At 46.4% G+C, this 21,002-nt stretch overlaps 2 protein-coding genes across 2 annotated transcripts in view; one reads left to right on the plus strand and one right to left on the minus strand.

Annotated features, from left to right (window-relative positions):
* Positions 1 to 20,596, plus strand: part of MPV17L (MPV17 mitochondrial inner membrane protein like) — a 30,427-nt gene extending 9,831 nt beyond the window's left edge. The window contains exons 6-7 of the mRNA XM_078611233.1: positions 14,868 to 15,085; positions 20,310 to 20,596. Of these exons, the coding sequence (XP_078467359.1) occupies positions 14,868 to 15,061 (194 nt within the window). The 3' untranslated portion in view covers positions 15,062 to 15,085; positions 20,310 to 20,596. The remainder of the gene's footprint in view (positions 1 to 14,867; positions 15,086 to 20,309) is intronic.
* On the minus strand, positions 261 to 16,323 carry LOC144730410 (uncharacterized). The gene is made up of 4 exons (XM_078611232.1): positions 14,866 to 16,323; positions 10,444 to 11,468; positions 9,899 to 10,172; positions 261 to 4,449 (listed from the first exon to the last, which is right to left on the minus strand). The coding sequence occupies exons 2-4, from the start codon at positions 11,453 to 11,455 to the stop codon at positions 3,528 to 3,530; spliced, it is 2,208 nt and encodes a 735-aa protein (XP_078467358.1). The 5' UTR covers positions 11,456 to 11,468; positions 14,866 to 16,323; the 3' UTR covers positions 261 to 3,527.
* Positions 20,597 to 21,002: the final 406 nt, after the last annotated feature.

The raw sequence follows: 21,002 nt of genomic DNA on the forward strand, positions 1-21,002 counted from the left end.
TTGTAAAAAAAAAGGTTTTGAATGTCTGGGTTTTATCTGGGTAGTCTGGTTTCCTCCGACCTGTAGTTAAACAATGCACCAAAGGGATTTGCTACATCTCAATTTAGGCTGCTCTTAAATAAAGAAGTAATTGGCATTCTAACAGCGTTGCTTGGTCAGCATTACTCAAATCCTAGCTGGACGTGCCATGACACGTGTGCACATGCGAAGTCTTAACAAACACTGCGCCTCTTCAGCCAAAGAAGACATCGCTACGTGCCTGCTGTCAATAGGAAGACTTTATTCAAAATTTATTCAAGGCTATTATTCAAGCACTTTGTAAACCGAGCAATCAATGCTGTATACAGTACCCAGATAATATACATTTTCTAAGAAGGAAAACATCCAATTTTATGCCAATTTAAGCTGAGCTTTAAAAACGTAAAAGTAACTTTGGCATGCCTCTAAGAACTTGTAAACATTAACCCATGAACAAACTTCAGACTCAATCATATGTATACACATATTGAACCAAAATGAAAGAAAGAAAATAAAGTCTGCATGGCAGTTATTTGCAGTACCAAAATATAAGGGATATGCTTTAAGTTAACTCACGCTGCTTGTAAATTACTTTAGTGGCCAACCAAGATACAGGCATTGCACATGATAGATGCAGCTGGCATCAGAAATTAGTTCACAGGAAGAATACACATTAAGTAAATCAGCACAGGATACACATACCTCTTCGCTTCACAAGTTCTCACGATTTACCTCATTGGCCAGTTGCATAACGACCCTTGAGCTGAACTTACAGGCGCGTCTCACTTCACGAGCGAGATACGTTCTGCGACAAAAGCTCGGTAAGCAAAAACTTGAGCAACTAAAATAGTTTTCCCACTGACTCCTAACCATTGTTAAAAACTGACCTACGTTTCAGTCCCAACATTTTCCACTCTTGAACAACGTTTTTTAACATGACAAATATCATCAGGTCCTGATGGTACACCAGCTGAAGTACTGAAAGTGGGGGGGAGAAACATGCTCCTGGTCCACTGAAGAACACTGCTGACTTACGCAGCGCTAACATCGTCACCAGTTTAAAAAACGGAGACAAGGCCGACACTGTGGCAACTATCAAGGCACTGCCATCCTCTCCATCGCTTGCGAAATGCCTGCGAGGCTCGTACAGACTGGTCTGCTCATTCCAACAGAGGAATTACTCCCAGAGTCCGAGCATGGCTTGAGACCATCACGAGGCACCACCGAAAATGATTTTCGCAGCCAGGCAGATCCAGGAAAAATGTCCAGAACAAGACCAAGAGATGTTGATGGACTTCATCAATCTGACCAAAGCCTCTGATTCTGTCAACCGTGAGGTCTCTGTGGAAAACCAAGTCAGAGTTTGGCTGCTGAAGCAAATTAACCACCATTGTGAGACTCCTCCACAACCAGATGACTGATTCCATCCTGTGCAGTAGCTCTATACCTCCGAGCCCTTTGCCATTCTAACTGGGGCGTAAAACAAGGTTGTGTACCACCCACACTCTTCTCCATTTTCCAAGCAGATATGAAACTGTTAATCAAAGAGTGTCTGCCACAGGGCATTGTCATTCAATATCAGACTGACGGCAACCTCTTTATCCTCTCTTGCATCTGTGTCAGAACGTAGCATCAGCTACAATCACCAATCTCCAGGAGACAGATGACCGTGATGTGCTTAAAGGAGGATCTATAAACAGCTGTTAACTGCCTCTCTGATGCTCACAAAAGCTGAGGGCTAATCCTGAACATCACAATAAAATTATCCATCAGCCTGCTCCCAGTCAACCATCATATCCAGCAAGGGAGATATACATTGCCCGAGAGGAAATGAAAAATATAGAACACTGTGCCTACCTTGGCAGTCACCTCTCACAGTGAGCAAACACGGTTGTTGAGATTCAGCACAGAATCTGCTGTGCCAGCTTGGTCGTTGGCAGACTATCTCTCTGATGTTCAACAACCACGACATCAGAACACACGCTAAATTTCGATTAGTACTTAGTACAGCTAAAGTAGTAATAATCGCATATCTGCATTTCCCATAAATATGCTAAATTCCTCTTCATATGCAAATTCTTTTGTCAAGGCGCCCCTCCATCTCAGCTTAAATAGTCGCTCCAAGCCTGGAGTGTGTCATTCAGACTCTGTCTTCTCGACAGACCTGTTCTTCACCCGAGGACGGCTGCTTGCGTTGTGGCCGAAACGTCATGAGAATTATTTTATTATGTTTTATTTTTATTATTTTATTATTTCCATTCTGCGTGACTATACCGAAAGAACCAAGAAGACACACGTTAGATGTTTAGTTTACATAGTGTTGGTGATTGCAACTCTTCTCTATAGCTGTGAGATGTGGGTGACTTAAGGAAAACACCTGAAAAACCTAAAACGCCAGCACCGGCAATAATTCGGAAGATTCTCAACACCAATTGGAAGGATCGTTGCTGCAATAGGATCGGTGTCCTCACGGAGGCCAAAATCGTCAGTGTTGAAGCCTCGATTACCCTAGCACCAGTTGAGTGCAGTGGGGACTGTGTGCGTATGCTTCATCAAAATACTGGCTGTATGCCCAAATCAGAGTAGAAAGGAAGCGGGGAGGCCAAAACAAATGATACCCTCAAGACAAACATCAAGAGATGTGGCACCGGCACCACACACTGAGAGACAGTAGGCCAAGACGGGGCAATGTGGCAATTACTTTTGAGGGAAATCGCCTTGCCCTGGTCGCAAAAACAACCAGGAAATAAAGAACAGAAAACTGTCCTGTGGCAAACGAGGCCCAACTCTGCCTATCCCACACCACCTACAATGTTTGTCAACGAGTTTTCTTTTCAAGGATTGAACTCTTCTGTCACCCAAGAACACATGTAAAATAAAACCTGCGAAAGAGACCATCACTGACCTGAAGGATCGCCAAATAAGAGATGAGATAGGACCATCGTGAAAAAGAGTGAGGCTTCATGGATAAAGGGAATATTATAATTGGCCTGAACTGGCTCAGCGTTGGTGTTCGAGATATAGGGTGGGTGAGTTGGGGGGGGGATTTATTTAATCAACTTCCTGCTGGAGCAAAATAAATGATAATCACCTTGAGTGACAGATGCATACTGGGATGCTCACACTCATAGAATTGTGTTTAAGATAATATTGTTATAATTATCTTTAACAAAAAACGTTTCATTAGAAATTTGTAATGCTTTGCTGCCACTGTTATCTGTTGCCCGAGTCGCTCTTTAAACAGCAGAACATTGTCACGGCTGAAGTTGTTGACCCACACCTCTAAGGTGTATTATTATAGTCTCATCAACAACACCATGTGGATTAAGGTCTTCCTCCTGGTCGCTGAACCTCTAAGTATTTTACCCAACAATCACAGCAATGTCCCACTTTACCTTTAAAATGATTTAACCCACACTGCTCAAACAAAATAAATGACCAATATGACAACAGCAACCACAAACCCACCCCCCCCTGGACAAAAGTAAAACCTCTCAGCGGTGCAGCCTTCACTTGTCTGCATCCTCGAGCGCCTGCACAAGCCAGTCCCGCGTGCGCTCGTCCCCCGAGTCCGACGCGTCGCTCTCATTGGACAGCAGCCGGGAGTAGCTGAGGCCCTTCGGCCTGGGCGCTCGCACCTGCGCCAGTCCAAACACTGTGGCCCATATGGCTAGCAGCACTGCGCAGCCCTGGAATGTCCGCTCCACGCCCACCTCCTGCACCAGCGCGCCGCCAGCTGCGGCGCCGGCTCCCGCACCCAGCCCCACCGCCAGCGCCCGCGCCACAGATCGCGCGGTCCGCTCGCCGACGCCCGGCACACATTCGAGTCCCACGCGCCGCAGCACGGCGTGCCATGCCAGCGGCGCCCCCAGACCCGATGCCGCGTATACTAGCGCCAGCGCCCACGGCGTGCGCAGGAGCGAGTACGCGAGTGCCTGCGCAGCGAACACTGTTACGCCCAGCGCGGCCGTGACGCCGGCATTCAAGTCGATGGGGCAGCGCTGGCAGCGGCGCACAAGGGCGCCGCCGCGACGCAGCCAGGCCAGCAGCAGCTCACCAGCGGCGGCCGCCGACACCGCCCCTCCCATGAGCATCTCCGAACCGCCGAGCTCGCGCATGCGGCAGAAGATGAAGCAGTCGACGACGGCGCCAGTGGCGGCCAGCACAAACAGTGTGGGCGCGCACAGCAGCGTGCCGGCGTCGGGGCCACACACTGTGCGTCGCAGGGCGCGCCGCAGCGAGGCCGTGGGGCCGGTGGGGGCCACGGCGCCATGCACCGGGTAAGCGAGCACCGCGAGCAGGGCGACCGCGAGCAGTGCGGACGACGTGTAGAAGTGTGGCAGCATCGAATCCACATGCTGGGACAGGGCGCAGGCGCCCAGTGCTGCTACCGACGCACCCAGCAGGCTCCACAGCTCGTGCTGCCCGTACCTGTACAGGCGGCACCAGGACAGAGGCGTGGGGCATGTTACCACAGCAGCACCGGAATCAACTCCCCTTGTTCATTAAGCAGCCCCCATCATTAACCTTCTTCCGTTCCTCTCTTAAAGCCTCACCTCTTCTCTATTGCTCATTCTCTTCCTCTTACCCTCCCCACCTCCACTCCTTTCCATCCCTCCCTTACACTTTCATGAACCCTAAGTACTCTCTATCACTCATTTCTCAATCCTTGTACGCCCCTGCCATCTTCATCATTCTATTGTCACCGTATTGTAAGCTATGTCAAGTGCCTTGAGTGAAGAATCTCTCTTCTTGGTTCTTTCGGTAAAGTCACGTAGAAGGAAAATAATAAAAATAAAACATAATAAAATAATTCTCACGACGTTTCGGCTACAACGCAAGCAGCCGTCCTCAGGTGAAGAATGAAACACCACCAAGCTTGGAGCGTATATTTAAGCTGGGTTGGAGGTGGTAGAAGAGCGCCTTGACAAAATAATTTGCATATCAAGAGGAATTTAGCATATTTATGGGAAATGCGTAGGAGGTGAGCGGGGGGGTTTCAAAGTCATATTATGCCCATGCATTATGCAGGATTAGCAGCATCAAAGGGAGGGGGTAGGGGGTAGCATTAAAAAGGGAGGGCATGTTAATAGTATGTAGAAGCAACGAAACATGTCAATGGGAGAGCGGTGGCAGGAGACCCGCAGCGGAGCAAATAATCCATTTCCTGTGGAGAACACAAGATACACAGTCAATGCCAGTGAGAGGACTGCGGTCTAAAAGTCACCATAAACGTGAACAACAATCAGTTAAGATCCGAAATGGTTTATTACGTCCTTCCAATGATTGCTGAGCCAGAATCCATCTTCTCAGTTGAAATTCTCGGTTGGTCTGAAATCCCTTTTAGCTAAAGGACTAAACTTTGCAGTCACACCTAGACACATACCAGTTAATGATATCATTGCCTGAGTAAATGTGGCTCTCAAGGGCCTGAGTCACATCGCTGCAGATGTAGCAAGATCTGAAATCGCTACAACCCTCAAAAACGCTAAGATGCCAGCTAGTAACATCAGCAAAGATGAGCGTTTTAAATTAGCTCTATTAAAAAAGAGGGATGACATTGTCATCCTCTCAGCCGACAAAGGCAATGCCACTGTCATCATGGACAAAACAGAATACAACAACAACATTCAAGAACTACTCAATGATGGCAGCTATACAAAAATAAAAATAGACCCTACCAACAGCCTCGTCATTAAAACCAACAAAATCATTTCTGATTCAACCGCATTAATTGATCAAACCAAACAGTTCTCGTTGAAACCCTCTGCAGCCAGGCCACCAAGATTATATGGCTTGCCAAAGATACATAAAGAAAATACACCTCTTCGTCCCATTGTCTCGACTATCAACTCCCCCACCTCGTTTTTTGTCTGAAATCCTGCGGCCTTTCACTGGAAAAACCACCTCTGCGGTACTAAACTCTACTGACCTGGTATCGACAATCAACGGAATTTCCCTGTCCCCAGACGACCTGCTTGTCAGTTTTGATGTGGTTTCCCTATTCACCAAAGTTCCTGTACCTGACACCATCGCAATCATTGAAGACTTGGTTCATCAAGGATTGAATACTGGGGTACCCCCCCTGGTGAGACACTGCTTAACCAATACATACTTCACCTGGAATGGAACTTTCTACAAACAAACTGAGGGCAAATTTCGATTTAAAGCTTTCGTGACTGCAGGGATTCATCTTCTTGGTTCTTTCGGTAAAGTCACGTAGAAGGAAAATAATAAAATAATAAAAATAAAAATAATAAAATAATTCTCACGACGTTTCGGCCACAACGCAAGCAGCCGTCTTCAGGTGGCGAACAGGTCTGTCGAGAAGGCAGAGTCTGAATGGCACGCCCCAGGCTTGGAGCGACTATTTATGCTGGGATGGAGGGGCGAAGAGCATCTTGACAAAATAATTTGCATATCAAGAGGAATTTAGCATATTTATGGGAAATGCAGATATGCGATTAGTAAACTGAGGGCACCCCAATGGGCTCCCCCCTATCTCCGGTTGTAGCCAACGTTTTCATGGAGAAATTTGAGACTGACGCCATTCAGGCTGCCACTCTACGCCCGATCTTATGGAAGAGGTACGTAGATGACACTTTTGTCATCTGGCCACATGGCCGGACTGCTCTAGACCAATTCCTCGACCACATCAATTCCATACACCGAGACATCAGATTCACCATGGAAGTCGAAAAAGATGGCAAGCTACCCTTTTTGGATGTCCTAATTAAAAGGAGACCCTGATGGTTCAATGAGCCATTCTGTCTACAGGAAAGCCACCCATATGGATGCTTACCTAAAACCGGATTCCCACCACCATCCATCCCAGAAGAATTCCCTCATCAAGACTCTATACCATAGAGCCCAATGCATCTCCGACCAGGAACACATTGCCAGTGAACTCAAGCACGTACGCCAAGCTCTCAAGGCTAATGGTTACTCTGACTACACAATCCGCAAAGCCATCACTCCAACCATCAAGAAGGGTCCTGTTGAGGAGCCTTTTAAAACCATCACCGTACCCTACATTGCTTGGGTCACAAAAAATATCTCCAAAATCCTGATTAAACACAAGATCCAGGTCCGATTCAACACAGTACATAAAATCCGTGATCTGGTCCCATCTGTAAAAGACGTGGTTCCAGACATACAGTACCCTGGCATCTACAAACTAAGTTGCCTCTGTGGTAGCAGTTACATTGGAGAAACCAAATGACATGTCTCGGACCGCATCCGTGAACATAAAGCAGACCTGAAACACGGTAGGACAAACACTTCAGCCGTGGCAGATCATTGTTACAATTCAGTGGGCTCACATGACATTGACTTTTCCAAGACAGAGGTTCTCTGCAAGCCATCTGGCTACCATGAGAGATTCGTTCATGAGGCGATCCACATATACAAACACAGAGACAACTTCAACCGAGAAGATGGATTCTGGCTCAGCAATCATTGGAAGGACGTAACAAACCATTTCGGATCTTAACTGATTGTTGTTTACGTTTACGGTGACTTTCAGACCGCAGTCCACTCACTGGCATTGACTGTGTATCTTGTGTTCTCCACAGGGAATGGATTATTTGCTCGGCTGCGGGTCTCCTGCTACCGCTCTCCCATTGACATGTTTCGTTGCTTCTACATACTATTAACATTCCCTCCCTTTGTAGTAGAGTTAACCACTCGATGTTCACAAACTGGGAGAGCAAATCGTTAACAAGGTTTTCCCACTCAAACTAACGGTCAGGGTCTCACAAGCTGTGAGAGCTGACCGTAAACAAGGTTTTCCTGCGCGACCAAACGGTCAGGGTCAGATAGGGTGAATTGGGATCCAAAAGCAGATTGGGAACGACCAATCGCAGGGTTCCACAAGGTGGCCGGGGATTGGACAACCCGGCCACGAACAAGTATAAAGCCAGAGCGCTCAGAGCTCTGAGGGAGTTCGGCTACACGAAGACCCAAGACGGCGGAAGAAGCCTAGGACCCTGGACCAAGCCCTCCAGCCCTTATAAGGGCTAGGGTTCAGTGTAACCAGTGGTCGGGGAGACATCCCCTAGGTCCAGTCAGAGGACACTGAAAGAGCGGGATATTAAGTAGCCTATAGGGTGCGGAGGCTTGTACCTTCTGAGTGTAACGGGTGAGGGGAACGTATACCCCTCAGTGCATAGGGACTGTGTTCATAAGACAAATAAAGGTGTGTGCTACAAAAGACGTTGAAGAGTCCGTCTGTACAACACTACACCTTTGTTAATGCTACCCCCTACCCCCTCCCTTTGATGCTGCTAATCCTGCATAATGCATGGGCATAATATGACTTTGAAACCCCCCCACCCACCTCATATGCATTTCCCATAAATATGCTAAATTCCTCTTGATATGCAAATTATTTTGTCAAGGCGCTCTTCTTCCACTTCCAACCCAGCTTAAATATACGCTCCAAGCTTGGTGGTGTTTCATTCTTCACCTGAGGACGGCTGCTTGCGTTGTAGCCGAAACGTCGTGATAATTATTTTATGTTTTAGTTTTATTATTTTATTATTTTCCTTCTACGTGACTTTACCGAAAGAACCAAGAAGATGAATCCCTGCAGTCACGAAAGCTTTAAATCGAAATGAAGAATCTCTATAAATATAAGTGAGATTAGATTTATGAGTCCGCATTATCCTGATGAGACTCCACGTGTTTGGTGATCGTGCATGCCTGTCATCCCGCCTTTTCAAGACATCGGGTTGGTGGATTGTGTTGATTTGTAAAATACACTCAATCCTGTGGGGAGTGAGCAAGTGGGTTCATGAACCAATCTATATGAACCCACTATGTATAAAGACTCATTAACATAGTTGACCAAAATTCCCAATGTAATACCACAGAGGCTTTGGCAGACATCACAACGGCACACGGAGAGAGGACACACATCGGCACAATGCCTGTCTGCTTGTATGTCTGTCTATAGTTTACTAGTTAGATTTTTGTTGCTCACACTTAAAATTCTAACTTAGCAAATTTTGAAACACGTAATCAACTAGGCTATGCGTTAATTGTGTGTTAACCGACTCTCTGTGTTGTATTACATCACATTTCGATATTTTACTAGGTTATTTAATTTTCGTGTGCCTGCCTCCTAATTTTCAGGCTTGCATGCCCGTGCCGCGTTGTCAGCTTGCTCCTCTCTCTGTGTGCCGTTGTGATGTCTGTCTGCTTGTATGTCTGTCTATAGTTTTTTCTAGTTAGATTTTTGTTGCTATTTCTTTTATGCCTGATGATGATTGCTTGTGTTTCAATCGAAACGTCGTAATATGTTATTTTATTTTAATTTATTATTTTATTTTTAGACGTGACTTAACCGAAAAGAACCAAAGAATAGACAGTATGAGTCGCGTTTCTCCCCAAGCTATCACATGGCTCACATACTTAAACCTGGATGTGTGATTTACACGTACTTAACATCTGCTAAAAGGGACATGCCCTTGCACCCCTATTTGGTGCCTAAGTGGATATCAGGGACGCCTCCACCAGGCTCCCTTCACTGCCACTCAGATGCAGCGAGGTGTCAGTGCAACCTCAATAGAAACCCACTGCCTCAATACAAACCCACTGCCTCAAACTGTACCCACAGCATCAATACAACGCAGTCTCAACAGGGAACCACAGCATCAACAACAATCGCAAATCCGTAGTGATGCTACAGTGGAAACCCTGTTAATTCTGGAGTGGTTGAAACCTTCATTTAACCCATGAACTGAGCTATACGGGCTCACCATGTCAACGCTTCTGTTAAGAGTTCCCTCGAGCCACGTGGCCGTCCTGACCCAGCACCGGTGGCCTCTAGTGCCCAAGCGTTCAATTGGAATCTCGGGAAGCCAGGACACAGTCTCACCTGTCCGTGGCATCCACCTGGTCCAGGTACTCGTAGAGGGAGTCATCGGCCAGCGAGTCCAGCGGTGATGAGAGCGCCGCCCCAACGGTGGACACAGCGAGCACCAGGGCGAACACGCGCCACGCGGACAGCGCGACGGCTGGGCGTAGCGTGGCCACTGCAGGCCTCGCCACTGGTGGCATAGCCGGTGGCGGCGAGACCGACGCGAGCTCGCCTGGGACAAGGTCGTTCGAAGATATCGCACGCTCCGCTCGGCTGCCGTTCTCGTCTCCGACTGGACAAAAAAAGAAAACACAAACGGCATGGGAGCTGCCATGGCGCCATGAATCGCACACTGGAAATGCAATACGGAAATTGCCAGTTAGATTCCATATTCTGGTGCGGCAGTTGAAACTTTAGAGCAAATACCTCAAATCCCCGTAACATGGTTAAATTTCCATCTTTAATTCTTTCAAGACCCACATTCCAATATCACAATACTTTACACTGCTTCTGAACACGCAAAAGTTTACTTGAACAAAGTTAACATATGAAAACATTCCAACCTGGAAGAAATGTTTCATTTTTGATCGCCACCATCACTGTCGTCCCCTCTTTGTCCTTTCCGCCATCGTCAACCGAGCTCTTTAACTTCGTTGGCGGTGCCTCCTCCTCAGACTCCCCCCACCTCGTCGACGACACGTGACTGCCGGTGTTGGGCAGCAGAGTGGTAGAACTGGTGTTAGAGCTCAACGTCGAGCTCCAGTTTGCCTTTGGCTTCTCGTCTACCCCAGGTGACGCTGCTGACCCAGTCGGGTTTGTTGGAAGATGGTTCAGCCGAGCTTCAACCATGGCAGAAGTTGGCAGGATGGTGTCAGGAGGAGCCGGCCTGGCGTTTAAAGGAACAGTGCTGGGGCTCACAAAACCACTGGTGACACCGTCAGAAGGCAAACGGGTTTCTTTACCTCCAAAAAATGACCAGCTAGCACTGGAAGGTGATGAGCTGACGTTGAAATATGGCGAGTTTGCGTTAACAGATGGCGTGGTAGCATTGAAAGGTTGTGAGGTAGTGCCAAACGATGTTACAGCAGGGCCGGTGCTTACTCTGTGCGTGCTGCCTATAATCGCCTTGCCAAATGCTGCTCGTGTCATGCCGGGGTCTGTGGCGCCATCGCCAAACGAGCTCCTGTTTGCGAGCTCCACGGTGGTGTTGCCGCCGCGGAAGAGCGACCACGGTTGTGCCGACGGCACAGCGGTGAGGCCGAGGGTAGCCGTGGCGCCGCATGCGAGCGCCAGCAGCATGGTCAGGCGGCGCCGGCGGCTGCGCTTGGCACAGCGCGACAGCACGGGGCCGCACACGATGTGCGCCAGCGCGCGCGAGGACGCCACCAGCCCCAGGTGCAGGGGTGCGAGGCCCAGCACGCTCAGGTAGACGGGCAGGAAGGGCAGCAGAGAAGCACCGGCCGCCCCCAGCAGTAGGAAGAAGAGGCCCGAGGCGACAACAGCCCGGTCCACGTCCCACTGCTGCGTGTCGACGGGGCCGTCCGTGTAGATGCGCAGCCATGACCGCTTCTTCATGATGGCCCCTGAGCTGACGAGATCAAGGAACACAGAAGCAGCTATCATAATCATTGCAACTAAGTACATTTGGTGTGCACTCCGTTCGTATGGTGCAGGGCTATTCCAAAGGCATTACGTTTCATAGACAGCTGTAGTCTGCTGTAGGGAGTGGATGGGTATAGTCTGCCAGTAGGAAGTTATATTGCTTTGTGTAATTCCAATTGAGTAATTTAAGGCTAATTCAATATGGACTGTGATTTTAACACATGATGGCCTACTCAAATGTCATCCATTGTGAAGCAGAGGGTGCATATTTATGGCTAACATATTTATGGTTAATCGACCTGCAGTAATGACCAGGGCCAGAGTCAAATCACGAACCTCTAGAACAAGCGGTGAACGCGCGGCCACTGGGCCATGTCATCAACCCAAATGACAAGGATGAAGTGCCATGACAAGATGTGAGGATGAGGTGTGCAGCAAGTGCCGTTTAGAACCTGTGTGGATTTATATGAAACCTGTGTGGATTTATATGAAACCTGTGGACCCATATGAAACCTGTGGACCCATACTTACTCTCCCCTCTTACCTTACCTACTCGATTCACTTCCACCTCCTCCCTCCTCTCCAGCAACTAAGGCCTTCTGTGGAAATCACTGCTTGGCAAATGCTCATTTCGAGGTTGCCCCTTCTCTTCTGCTGCCCTCCCATCAATCTCTGGGATAATCTTCTCTGAGCCTGCTGTACTCCTGGCCCTATTCCCTTATAGTTGTTGATACGTTATTTAATCCTTACCTGCTATCACTACAGTAGTACATATAGCAGTATATATGGACTCTATAGCACAAAGTACTCACCGAACAGAGTAGCGTGGTGAGGCCTAGTCCCGTGCAGAGCCCCTAGCCTCGCCAAGATTGCCCAGCCGGCTGAGGTGGCACCTTGACAGGCTGGGCCGCTATTCCCCCCCCCCACCATTCCCCCACCTGCGCTACAATAATACTATCTAAGCGCTATAATATTAGTATCTACCGATCCTATAGTAGTAAGTGCACACTTTGGGGTGGGGGGGGGAGAAGAGAACATGACCCTTTGATTAATTTACCTCAGCGTTGTGTGTATTCTTTTAAGCATTTTGAACGCGAATAAGAAATCCTCCCCCCCCCTCCACCGATGACACGTGTACGTTGTTAGGGGCAACCCCCGGGCTGGTTTCGAGGTGCAAGGAAATAATTAAATAATGAGAAATCTCTCTTCATTGTTCATTTAACTACTTTAAATTTGACGGATGGGAAAACGGAATAGCGCTGGCTCACCACGGGCTTACGGCGTGATACCCGGCTACTTTTTAAAACAGTAAACCCCACGGTTCATGAGCCAAATCCTTCACAAGTTGCGTGCACACAGACACAGAGACAGACAGACGGACAGATGAATGTAGTGTATATAATATTTGATACTGAAATCAAGCATAGCTACTTTTTTTGTCAAGCACATGGTGCTGATTGCCGGACTGGTTACAGCCTTTAGAAGGGGTTTGGCAGATCGGTCCGGGACCGCCGGATGTTGGGAGCCGGATAATCAATGATTAACTGTAGCTCTTTTTCAGAAACAACGAGGCCACAAATGATAGCTCAACTAAGTTTCTTATCACGTGGAAATTTATAGCAGCCAAATACTCTAAATGTTTCTAAATGTAGAGGGGAAAACCGGAGGACACGGAGAAAAATCCACGCGTCCATGGGGAGAACATGAGGACTCCAAACATACAGGCATCAGGGTGGGGATCGAACCTACGACCTCCTGTATACCAGGTGAGGCAGTTAACATCTCGCCACCATGACCTTCAAGCTACAAAAAGTTGCAGGAACGACCTGTGCTGTAAACTTACGCATTCTTACTGATCCACTCAGTGGCAAAGAACTGCGCTCCCGCCTGTTCTGGGAGCTCATACACAAAACTGCTGGATGTGCAAGAACGCATTGCACAACACGACCGGACACGGAAACGGACACCAATCTCTGGCTGCCTGTTCTGACCAACATTCTGCCACCACATATCTGCAGAGACGTGCAAACGGCATGAGAGTTTACACGATGGCTTGCCAACGACCACTAACCCATCATCAACCAAGACCTCAACAATGTTCCTTGCCGCGACTCAATTTCCAATCTCTCTTCTAGGATCGCGTCGCAGCTGCTGCTGTCACCATCCTAGAATATCAACGTAGATCTGGAAGCATGCCAGTAAAGAGAGTGGAACAACGAGGACGTCCAGAATAAACACCCCCCTCACGCCGGACCCAAAGATCATACAGTACCACCATGCTTTGACATTCCTCGAAGATAGTGATGTAACAATCGATTGCATAATTACATCGACAGGCTGATGTGTAACATTTCCCGCAGGAATGCAACCGTGGCCATGCAACACAAACTGTGTATCATATAGAAAACCCTAAGACTCACTAAGTGTGTGACCATGCAACAACCCAAACCATTAACTATATCACGAATTACTTTAATCTGTGCTCCTTCAATGGAGGAACAGCGAAACTATACGAACTCTGTCCTGAAGCCCTCTCGTGGCGAGCACTGGCAATTCAACTCCTGAACCCATATCGCTACCATCATATGCAAGCAGAGAATCCCGTGTGCAGAGTGGAGAGTTAGGGGAGAGTGAAGGGAGAGGCTTGTAGACTCTACGCTGCAGGGGTCGGGTTCCCGTCGCCCGGCTCGGCCCGCAGGTCTCGTTGCGCCCTGCGTGTACTGTAGTGGCGTGTACTGTAGTGGCGTGTACTGTAGTTGGCGCGTACTGTAGTGGGGCGTACTGTAGTGGAGCGTACTGTAGTTGGCGCGTACTGTAGTGGCGCGTACTGGAGTTGGCGTGTACCGCAGTACAGTAGTTTGAGTGTACGATACTTTAGTTTGCGTTCACTGCAGCGTGTGTACTGTAGTACTGTTGCCTGCGTTCACTGTAGTTTGCGTGTACATTATTGCACATGTGTGTGCTTTAGACTGCGTGTACTGTCGTACTATACGTGCACGGTAGTTGGCGTGTAGGTACTGTCATGTGTGTACTGTGGTCTGTGTATTGTGTACTGTAGTCTGATTGTACTGTAGCGAGTACTGTACTGTGCTGGAATTTATTTGTTACACGGATTATCTTTTCCCAGTTCCCTGGCTCTTTTACAAGGGAGATTCGTGAACACAGCAACAAATCAAATCGACCAATATTGCAGAGAACAGGGTCCATAGCGAATATTGCACACCTGAGTGTGTATGTTGTAGTACTGTTGCGTGTGTACTGTAATATACGGTAGTGTTTACTGCAGTGCGTAGTAGTAATGCAGTGCGTGTACTGTAATGAGTTGTAGTACTGTAGTGTGTGTGTTGCAAGACTGTAGTGTGTGTACTGTCGGCATTACTCACAGATAACCTCGAGATCACCTCCCGCGCCACGGAGACTCCGAGTCACTGCACGCCAACGCTTCCTGGTGGCGTCACTTCCGGATCGCCACGTGGCGCCAAACTCGAAACGTCAGACATACTCCTGGATGCTGCGGCTCACACGGGCAGGAGGGCACTGGCGCGCCTCCTGATTACAGACCTAAAGAACCTGTGCTGAAACTTCTAAATGTCATGGCAGGGGGTGAGTCGATCCATACAACACCCACGGTTGACTTCCTCGCAAAGTGGTGCCGATTTCACCGACCCCCGGAGGGAGGGAATGATGGGTCCGAGTCGACCCCTGAACCCAGGGTAGGAACCTACCAGTGACGCGCGGTGAGATCAATGGTTGGGGAGGCACTGGCTCGTATCGGAGCCAGATTTACAAACATATGGACCCGATAGAGGTACCTTAAATTTACCATTCAATTGGCAGGTTGCACAATGACTATTGGTTAGGCGGCCGTATGTTTCATATTTCATATCAGCATTCTTTACAACACACGAATACAGACAGGTAAGTTACGTATTCGATTCACGTTTTATAGGCGAATGCAGTTCCACTATTCATACTCATTCAACACAAATGAAAATATATATTGCATGGTCTTACCTTTACTTGTAAATTAAGTACATTCGCCTATCCTTCTGGACAAATATGTCAGTGACTTTGTTGAAATCCTCTATTCTCTTTTAGTTTTAAAAGTCTCTCCGTCTCAGTAAAGATGATTGCCAGGGATGAAAGTCGTCCTTGGTCAGTCCGATTCCGACTATGTTTTGAGTCGTTTCAAAGCAGAGAGCGACCTTTCAACGGACGCTGTTGTAGCTGGTATAGTGAGCACCACCAGCTGGAGTAACTTTGTCGCCTCGGGAACCGTTTGCGTCAGATCATTCTGGGCCAAAAAGCTGAGGAGCTGTCCGGGTGCATTCGTTCCACAACATTTGTGAACTATACAATCCGATAAGGTCAGCCTTTAGTCTAACAAAGTCAAAGTACCTTGCATATTTTGATAGGCTCTGCAGTCTGGTGTCATCGAAATGTGACATTTCATAAAATGTCGTGCAATCAACTAAACCAAGGAAAGTTATCTCACCGATATGATTAAACCTAGCTTTCATTTGAACACTGATATTGTCCAGAATGTTATAAAACATTATTTTCCTCTCGTCTCTGGCTGTTTACTTCGCATTGTCTGTCAGGCCAAGTGTGACGAATTTATGCTCGAATCGATCATAGAAACGGTCAAACTCTTGTCCCTGGCGTTCCACAACTCCCATTGTGTCGCAGAATCCAATGTCCATTACTTTATTCTGCAGCACACGAAAGAGTGCATCGGTTTAATTGAAAATGCTCTGATATGCCATTATGAAGAAGCAGGTTGATGCTTTTGACAGCCAGAGATCATATCCGGCACTCTTAGTTTTTTTGGTAAAGTCACGTAGGTAAAAAATGAAATAAAAATTAATAAAAATAAAATAATAAATCACGTTTCGGAGGCAACGAAACGTCGTGATTTATTATTATTTTATTTTTTATTAATTTTAATTTCATTTGTTACCTACCTAAGAGTATGGATCCTTGCAGTCACGAAAGCTTCAAATCTAGAATCATATCCGGCGGCCATCATCAGGGTGTTATTGTCCCAACCATCGGGATTTTCGCTCATAATCCAGAACACAGCACGCAGATCAAATTGGTACATGCTGATCGTCTGAACTAGTCTAGAATTTGAGCTCCATCTCGTGGGCGCTGCTCTTGGTGAACGTCGCTTCACAACATCGTTCAGTAGGTGGGTGCGCTTGGTCGACTTATTGAAAAACGTCGCAAGTCCCTCAACTGTTTTAAAAAAACGTTTACACTCAGGCATACATTTTGCTGAATGCGAGAGCACCAGGTTCAATTTGTGTGCATAACAATGGGTAAACGTGGCTTCTGGTACCTTTTCTTTAATCTTGGCCTGCACCCCATTAAGATCTGATGCCATCATAGAGGCTCCATCATAAGTCTAAGCTACCAGATTTTCAACGCAATTGTATTTCCCCAACACTCCCAAAACATAATCAGCAATAGCCGGTGCTTGTCTGTCATCACTGACATCATCAAATCCCAAGAACGCCTCCCTCAGCTCACAAGTCACCTCACTTTTAGCCACAACGCAAAATTACAGAGACCTGGGCTTTGTTTGTGACATCCGTTGTCTCGTCTACTTCAACTGCAACAAATGGGGCTGCATTAATCTCCTCTTTGATATCATTTATAATTACCACACCGACTGCTTAGATTAAATCGTTGTGTATTCTGTTTGATAAGCCAGAAAACACAGTGGATGTCTCCAAATGTCTAGCTAACTTTTCATCTTTCTCAGCAAAAGCATGTAATAGCGCCACATAGTTGCCACGATTAGAAGAGCTTGCACTATCATCGTTACCACGAAATGCTAATTCCTGTTTTGCTAGGAAGCAGGTCGCATTAATAAGGTCTTTTAAAACCTCACGGTTTTTCTTTACCTTAGCATTGTGGATGCTGATATTTAATCTCCGCTGTTCATTCAAAGCCAGATCTATCCTTGAAGCTCCAAAAGTTTTTAAAGCAATTTGGCTTTGAATGTGAGTTGTCGATTTTTCATGTTTGTTGAGGCTCCTTGGTAGATTTTTCAAGTCACAAAATCCCGCGTTAGTCCAAACGTCGGTAGTGGAGAACATAAGGCAGGGAAAGCAGTAAAAGGCGATTCTTCGTAGCACAGCCAGTCTTTTCGTTGGTACCACTCCATTTGAAACGACCGTGTTATTTTCTGTCCTGCGACCAATATCATCCATGAGGTTTTTTTGGGTTAGATCACGTAAATGTGTCGTTTAAACCCGACACAGCCAACTAGTAAGGGTTGTCACGTAAACAGAACATGCAAATTTTTCACTCGTAGCTTGGCTCTCCAACACACCGGTGTGCTGTACCAGTGACGAATTGGCATGTTCTGTTCTGTTTACGTGACAACCCTGACGAGTTGGCTGTGTCGGGTGGTGGCGGGTTTTAACGACACATTTATATATTTACGTGATTTAACCCAAATAAAACCTCTTATGGATAACCTACGTGTTCTCTAATCCACGTAGTAACTAGCCTACGTGTTCTCTAACCCACGTGTTAACTACCCGTTCTCGAATCCACGTGTTCTCTAATCCACATGTTAACCAGCGTGTTCTCTTATCCACGTGTTCCTGTTGGGAGATTTTGAGCTGGCGCGGCCCAGACGCTGGGATGGGCACATACCTTTATCCTCTGGATAAATTATTTGAATGTACAATGCTGAGGTTGAGCTTGGTTAGTACTTCAATGACGGGTTTCTTAAGATCAGGTGTTGTAAGGTTGACTACGAGGTTGCCAGGAGATGGAAGTACATAAATTGATTATTGAATCTGTCTGTGAAGGGGTTTCTTATTGTAATTGTTTTCCCTACACGAAGCCAACCTCTCATTATTGGCCAAATATCCAAATGTAGCAGGACCCCCTGATAAAGTATTGTGACTCAATGAGACTTCCCAAAGTAAAATGCATTACAGTACCTCAAAGTGCATTACACATTATGGAAATATCACCTGGGGTAGCAAAGATGACCATGCGCTATTATCAACCAACTGCTGGATGAATGCCTCAAGCTGCCGCCACCTTTCACGATCCGACGATGTAACAATGGGTGTACTCTCCAATGTGTTCCATTTCTTAGCATGCCACTGCAGTTATTATTCACGACCAGATGCCATTATCCCATCTCACGACGTGTTGTCGAAGCCCACTTTTCTTAGGTTTGGATGAAGTAATTTAACCTGCGTACATGCATGCTTATTTATGCAATTTTCAGTTCTATATTTTGATCATTACCGTGCATCTGAATCAAGTCATAGTAGCCAATACGCAACGATTTGGACAACGGTACATTGGTGTTAACTTTCATGATCAAGTTCAGTGTTCCATTAAAAACAATTTGACATCATTTGGAGATAAGGGGCCGTCCATAAATGACGTTACGCGATTTTGGACGCTTTTTGACCCCCCCCTCAAATAGGACGTAACAAAGCTCTGCCCCCCCCCCTCCCCCAAATAAAACATGCTTCAAATCGCTTTAAACTATATTCTTAGGTTTTTCGGTAAAGTCACGTAGGTAAAAAATTAAAATTAATAAAAGTAAAATAAAAATCACGTTTCGGAGGAAACACAGGTGGAACCGTCACAGCACGATAGCTGTATCAAGTAAATGAGAGATTACAAGAGATACCACTCCGTATATATAATGGTTGAGGGGGGGGGGGATGGGCCAGGAACGGCCCACTTTTTATTATTATGGTAAGGTGCGGCTTGAGACTACGGCTAGACTACATAACAAATGACTGAGCCTTTATTATGGTGAGGTGCGGCTTGAGACTACGGCTAGCCTACATAACAAAATGCTGCAAATGAGACCGAGCCTCTGCCATGTAGATGGTAAAAGCACAAAAGCAGGTCAGGAAGAAACAGCCTCCTGCTATGTTGTTTGGTGGGTAAAACTTATAGCAGGAAACCAGTGTGTGAAAAAAGAAGCTAAACCTGGTAAAATAAAACTGGCTGTCTATCAGTAACCTGTACAGTAACTCAAGAATAGTTGTCTATCAAATAAGATGGTCCAAATAAGTGTAGTTAAATCTTTTTTGCATGGTTAATCACATCTTTCCAATGATTACTCAGTTTGTAACCATCATCACGGTTGAAATGATGTCTGTGTTTGTATATTTGACAGACTATTCTTGAGTTACTGTACAGGTTACTGATAGACAGCCAGTTTTGTTTTACCAGGTTTAGCTTCTTTTTTCACACACTGGTTTCCTGCTATAAGTTTTACCCACCAAACAACATAGCAGGAGGCTGTTTCTTCCTGACCTGCTTTTGTGCTTTTACCATCTACATGGCAGAGACTCGGTCTCATTTGCAGCATTTTGTTATATAGGCTAGCCATAGTCTCAAGCCGCACCTTACCATAATAATAAAAAGTGGGCCGTTCCTGGCCCACCCCCCTCAACCATTATATATACGGAGTGGTATCTCTTGTAATCTCTCATTTACTTGATACAGCTATCGTGCTGTGACGGTTCCCCCTGAAGGCGGACGCTTGTGTTGCCTCCGAAACGTCGTGATTTTTATTTTATTTTTATTAATTTTATTTTTTTACCTACGTGACTTTACCGAAAAACCTAAGAATATGAATCCTTGCAGTCACGAAAGCTTCAAATCTCGCTTTAAACTATTGTCATTGTAGTGCGAATTTTATGTGGCCTGCACTGTTGTAGGAGAAAACATTTATTAAAAAGTCTATTTAATTAAGTAGAACGTTGTCTATTTATTTAAAGTTGCGCATTTTGATGTGACGTCACATTTCTCACCCCCCCCCCCCCCCCAGGTGCGTGACGTCATTTATGGACGGCCCCTAATTTAGGACGGCGTTATGTTTCATATTTTAAGCTCGCTAGTCAACGTAAATTACATTAAAACAAATTCAGGGCCTATGGTAAAACACGTTTGGTTAAGATGATCTAGTAAAAATGAAATGTGAATTTGAAATTGTATTTAATTTTACTTTACCGAAAAAACCTAAGAGTATAAGCGCTGTATTTAAAAATACAGGATGTGGTGTCTGAGCGCGTTACTTTTATGTGTGTAGTGCTTCAATAAAGACACACTACGCGAGTTGAGGCGAGTCTTTATTTAACATTTCCCTTACGGGACGGGTTCTATAATTGGTGTAAACGTAACTACCCCTATGCAACACTGTGTAACACTATGTAACCCCCTTACACACGAGGCGATTCAAGATCCCAGCCCGACGTGACCCGACCCACCCACAATAAAGACCCCCCTTTTACTGGAGCACGCTGCCCTTTTATCCCCCTAGGGGGATCTTCCCCCCGCCCTCTGGCTACGCCCTCATTCTGTCCCTTGATTACCTTCAGGACATGATTTACCGGCATTAAATATGTAACAAATATAAATTATGCGATAAGCAATATTGTTTACATGTGTAAAGGGGAGCCGACACGAGATTGCAGGGGTCTCGTCCTTTATTCCTTTTCTTCCATTCACACCTGTCCCCAGC

The sequence above is a fragment of the Lampetra planeri genome, chromosome 35, assembly GCF_965212315.1.
Source record: "Lampetra planeri chromosome 35, kcLamPlan1.2.h2, whole genome shotgun sequence".
Taxonomy (NCBI): domain Eukaryota; kingdom Metazoa; phylum Chordata; class Hyperoartia; order Petromyzontiformes; family Petromyzontidae; genus Lampetra; species Lampetra planeri.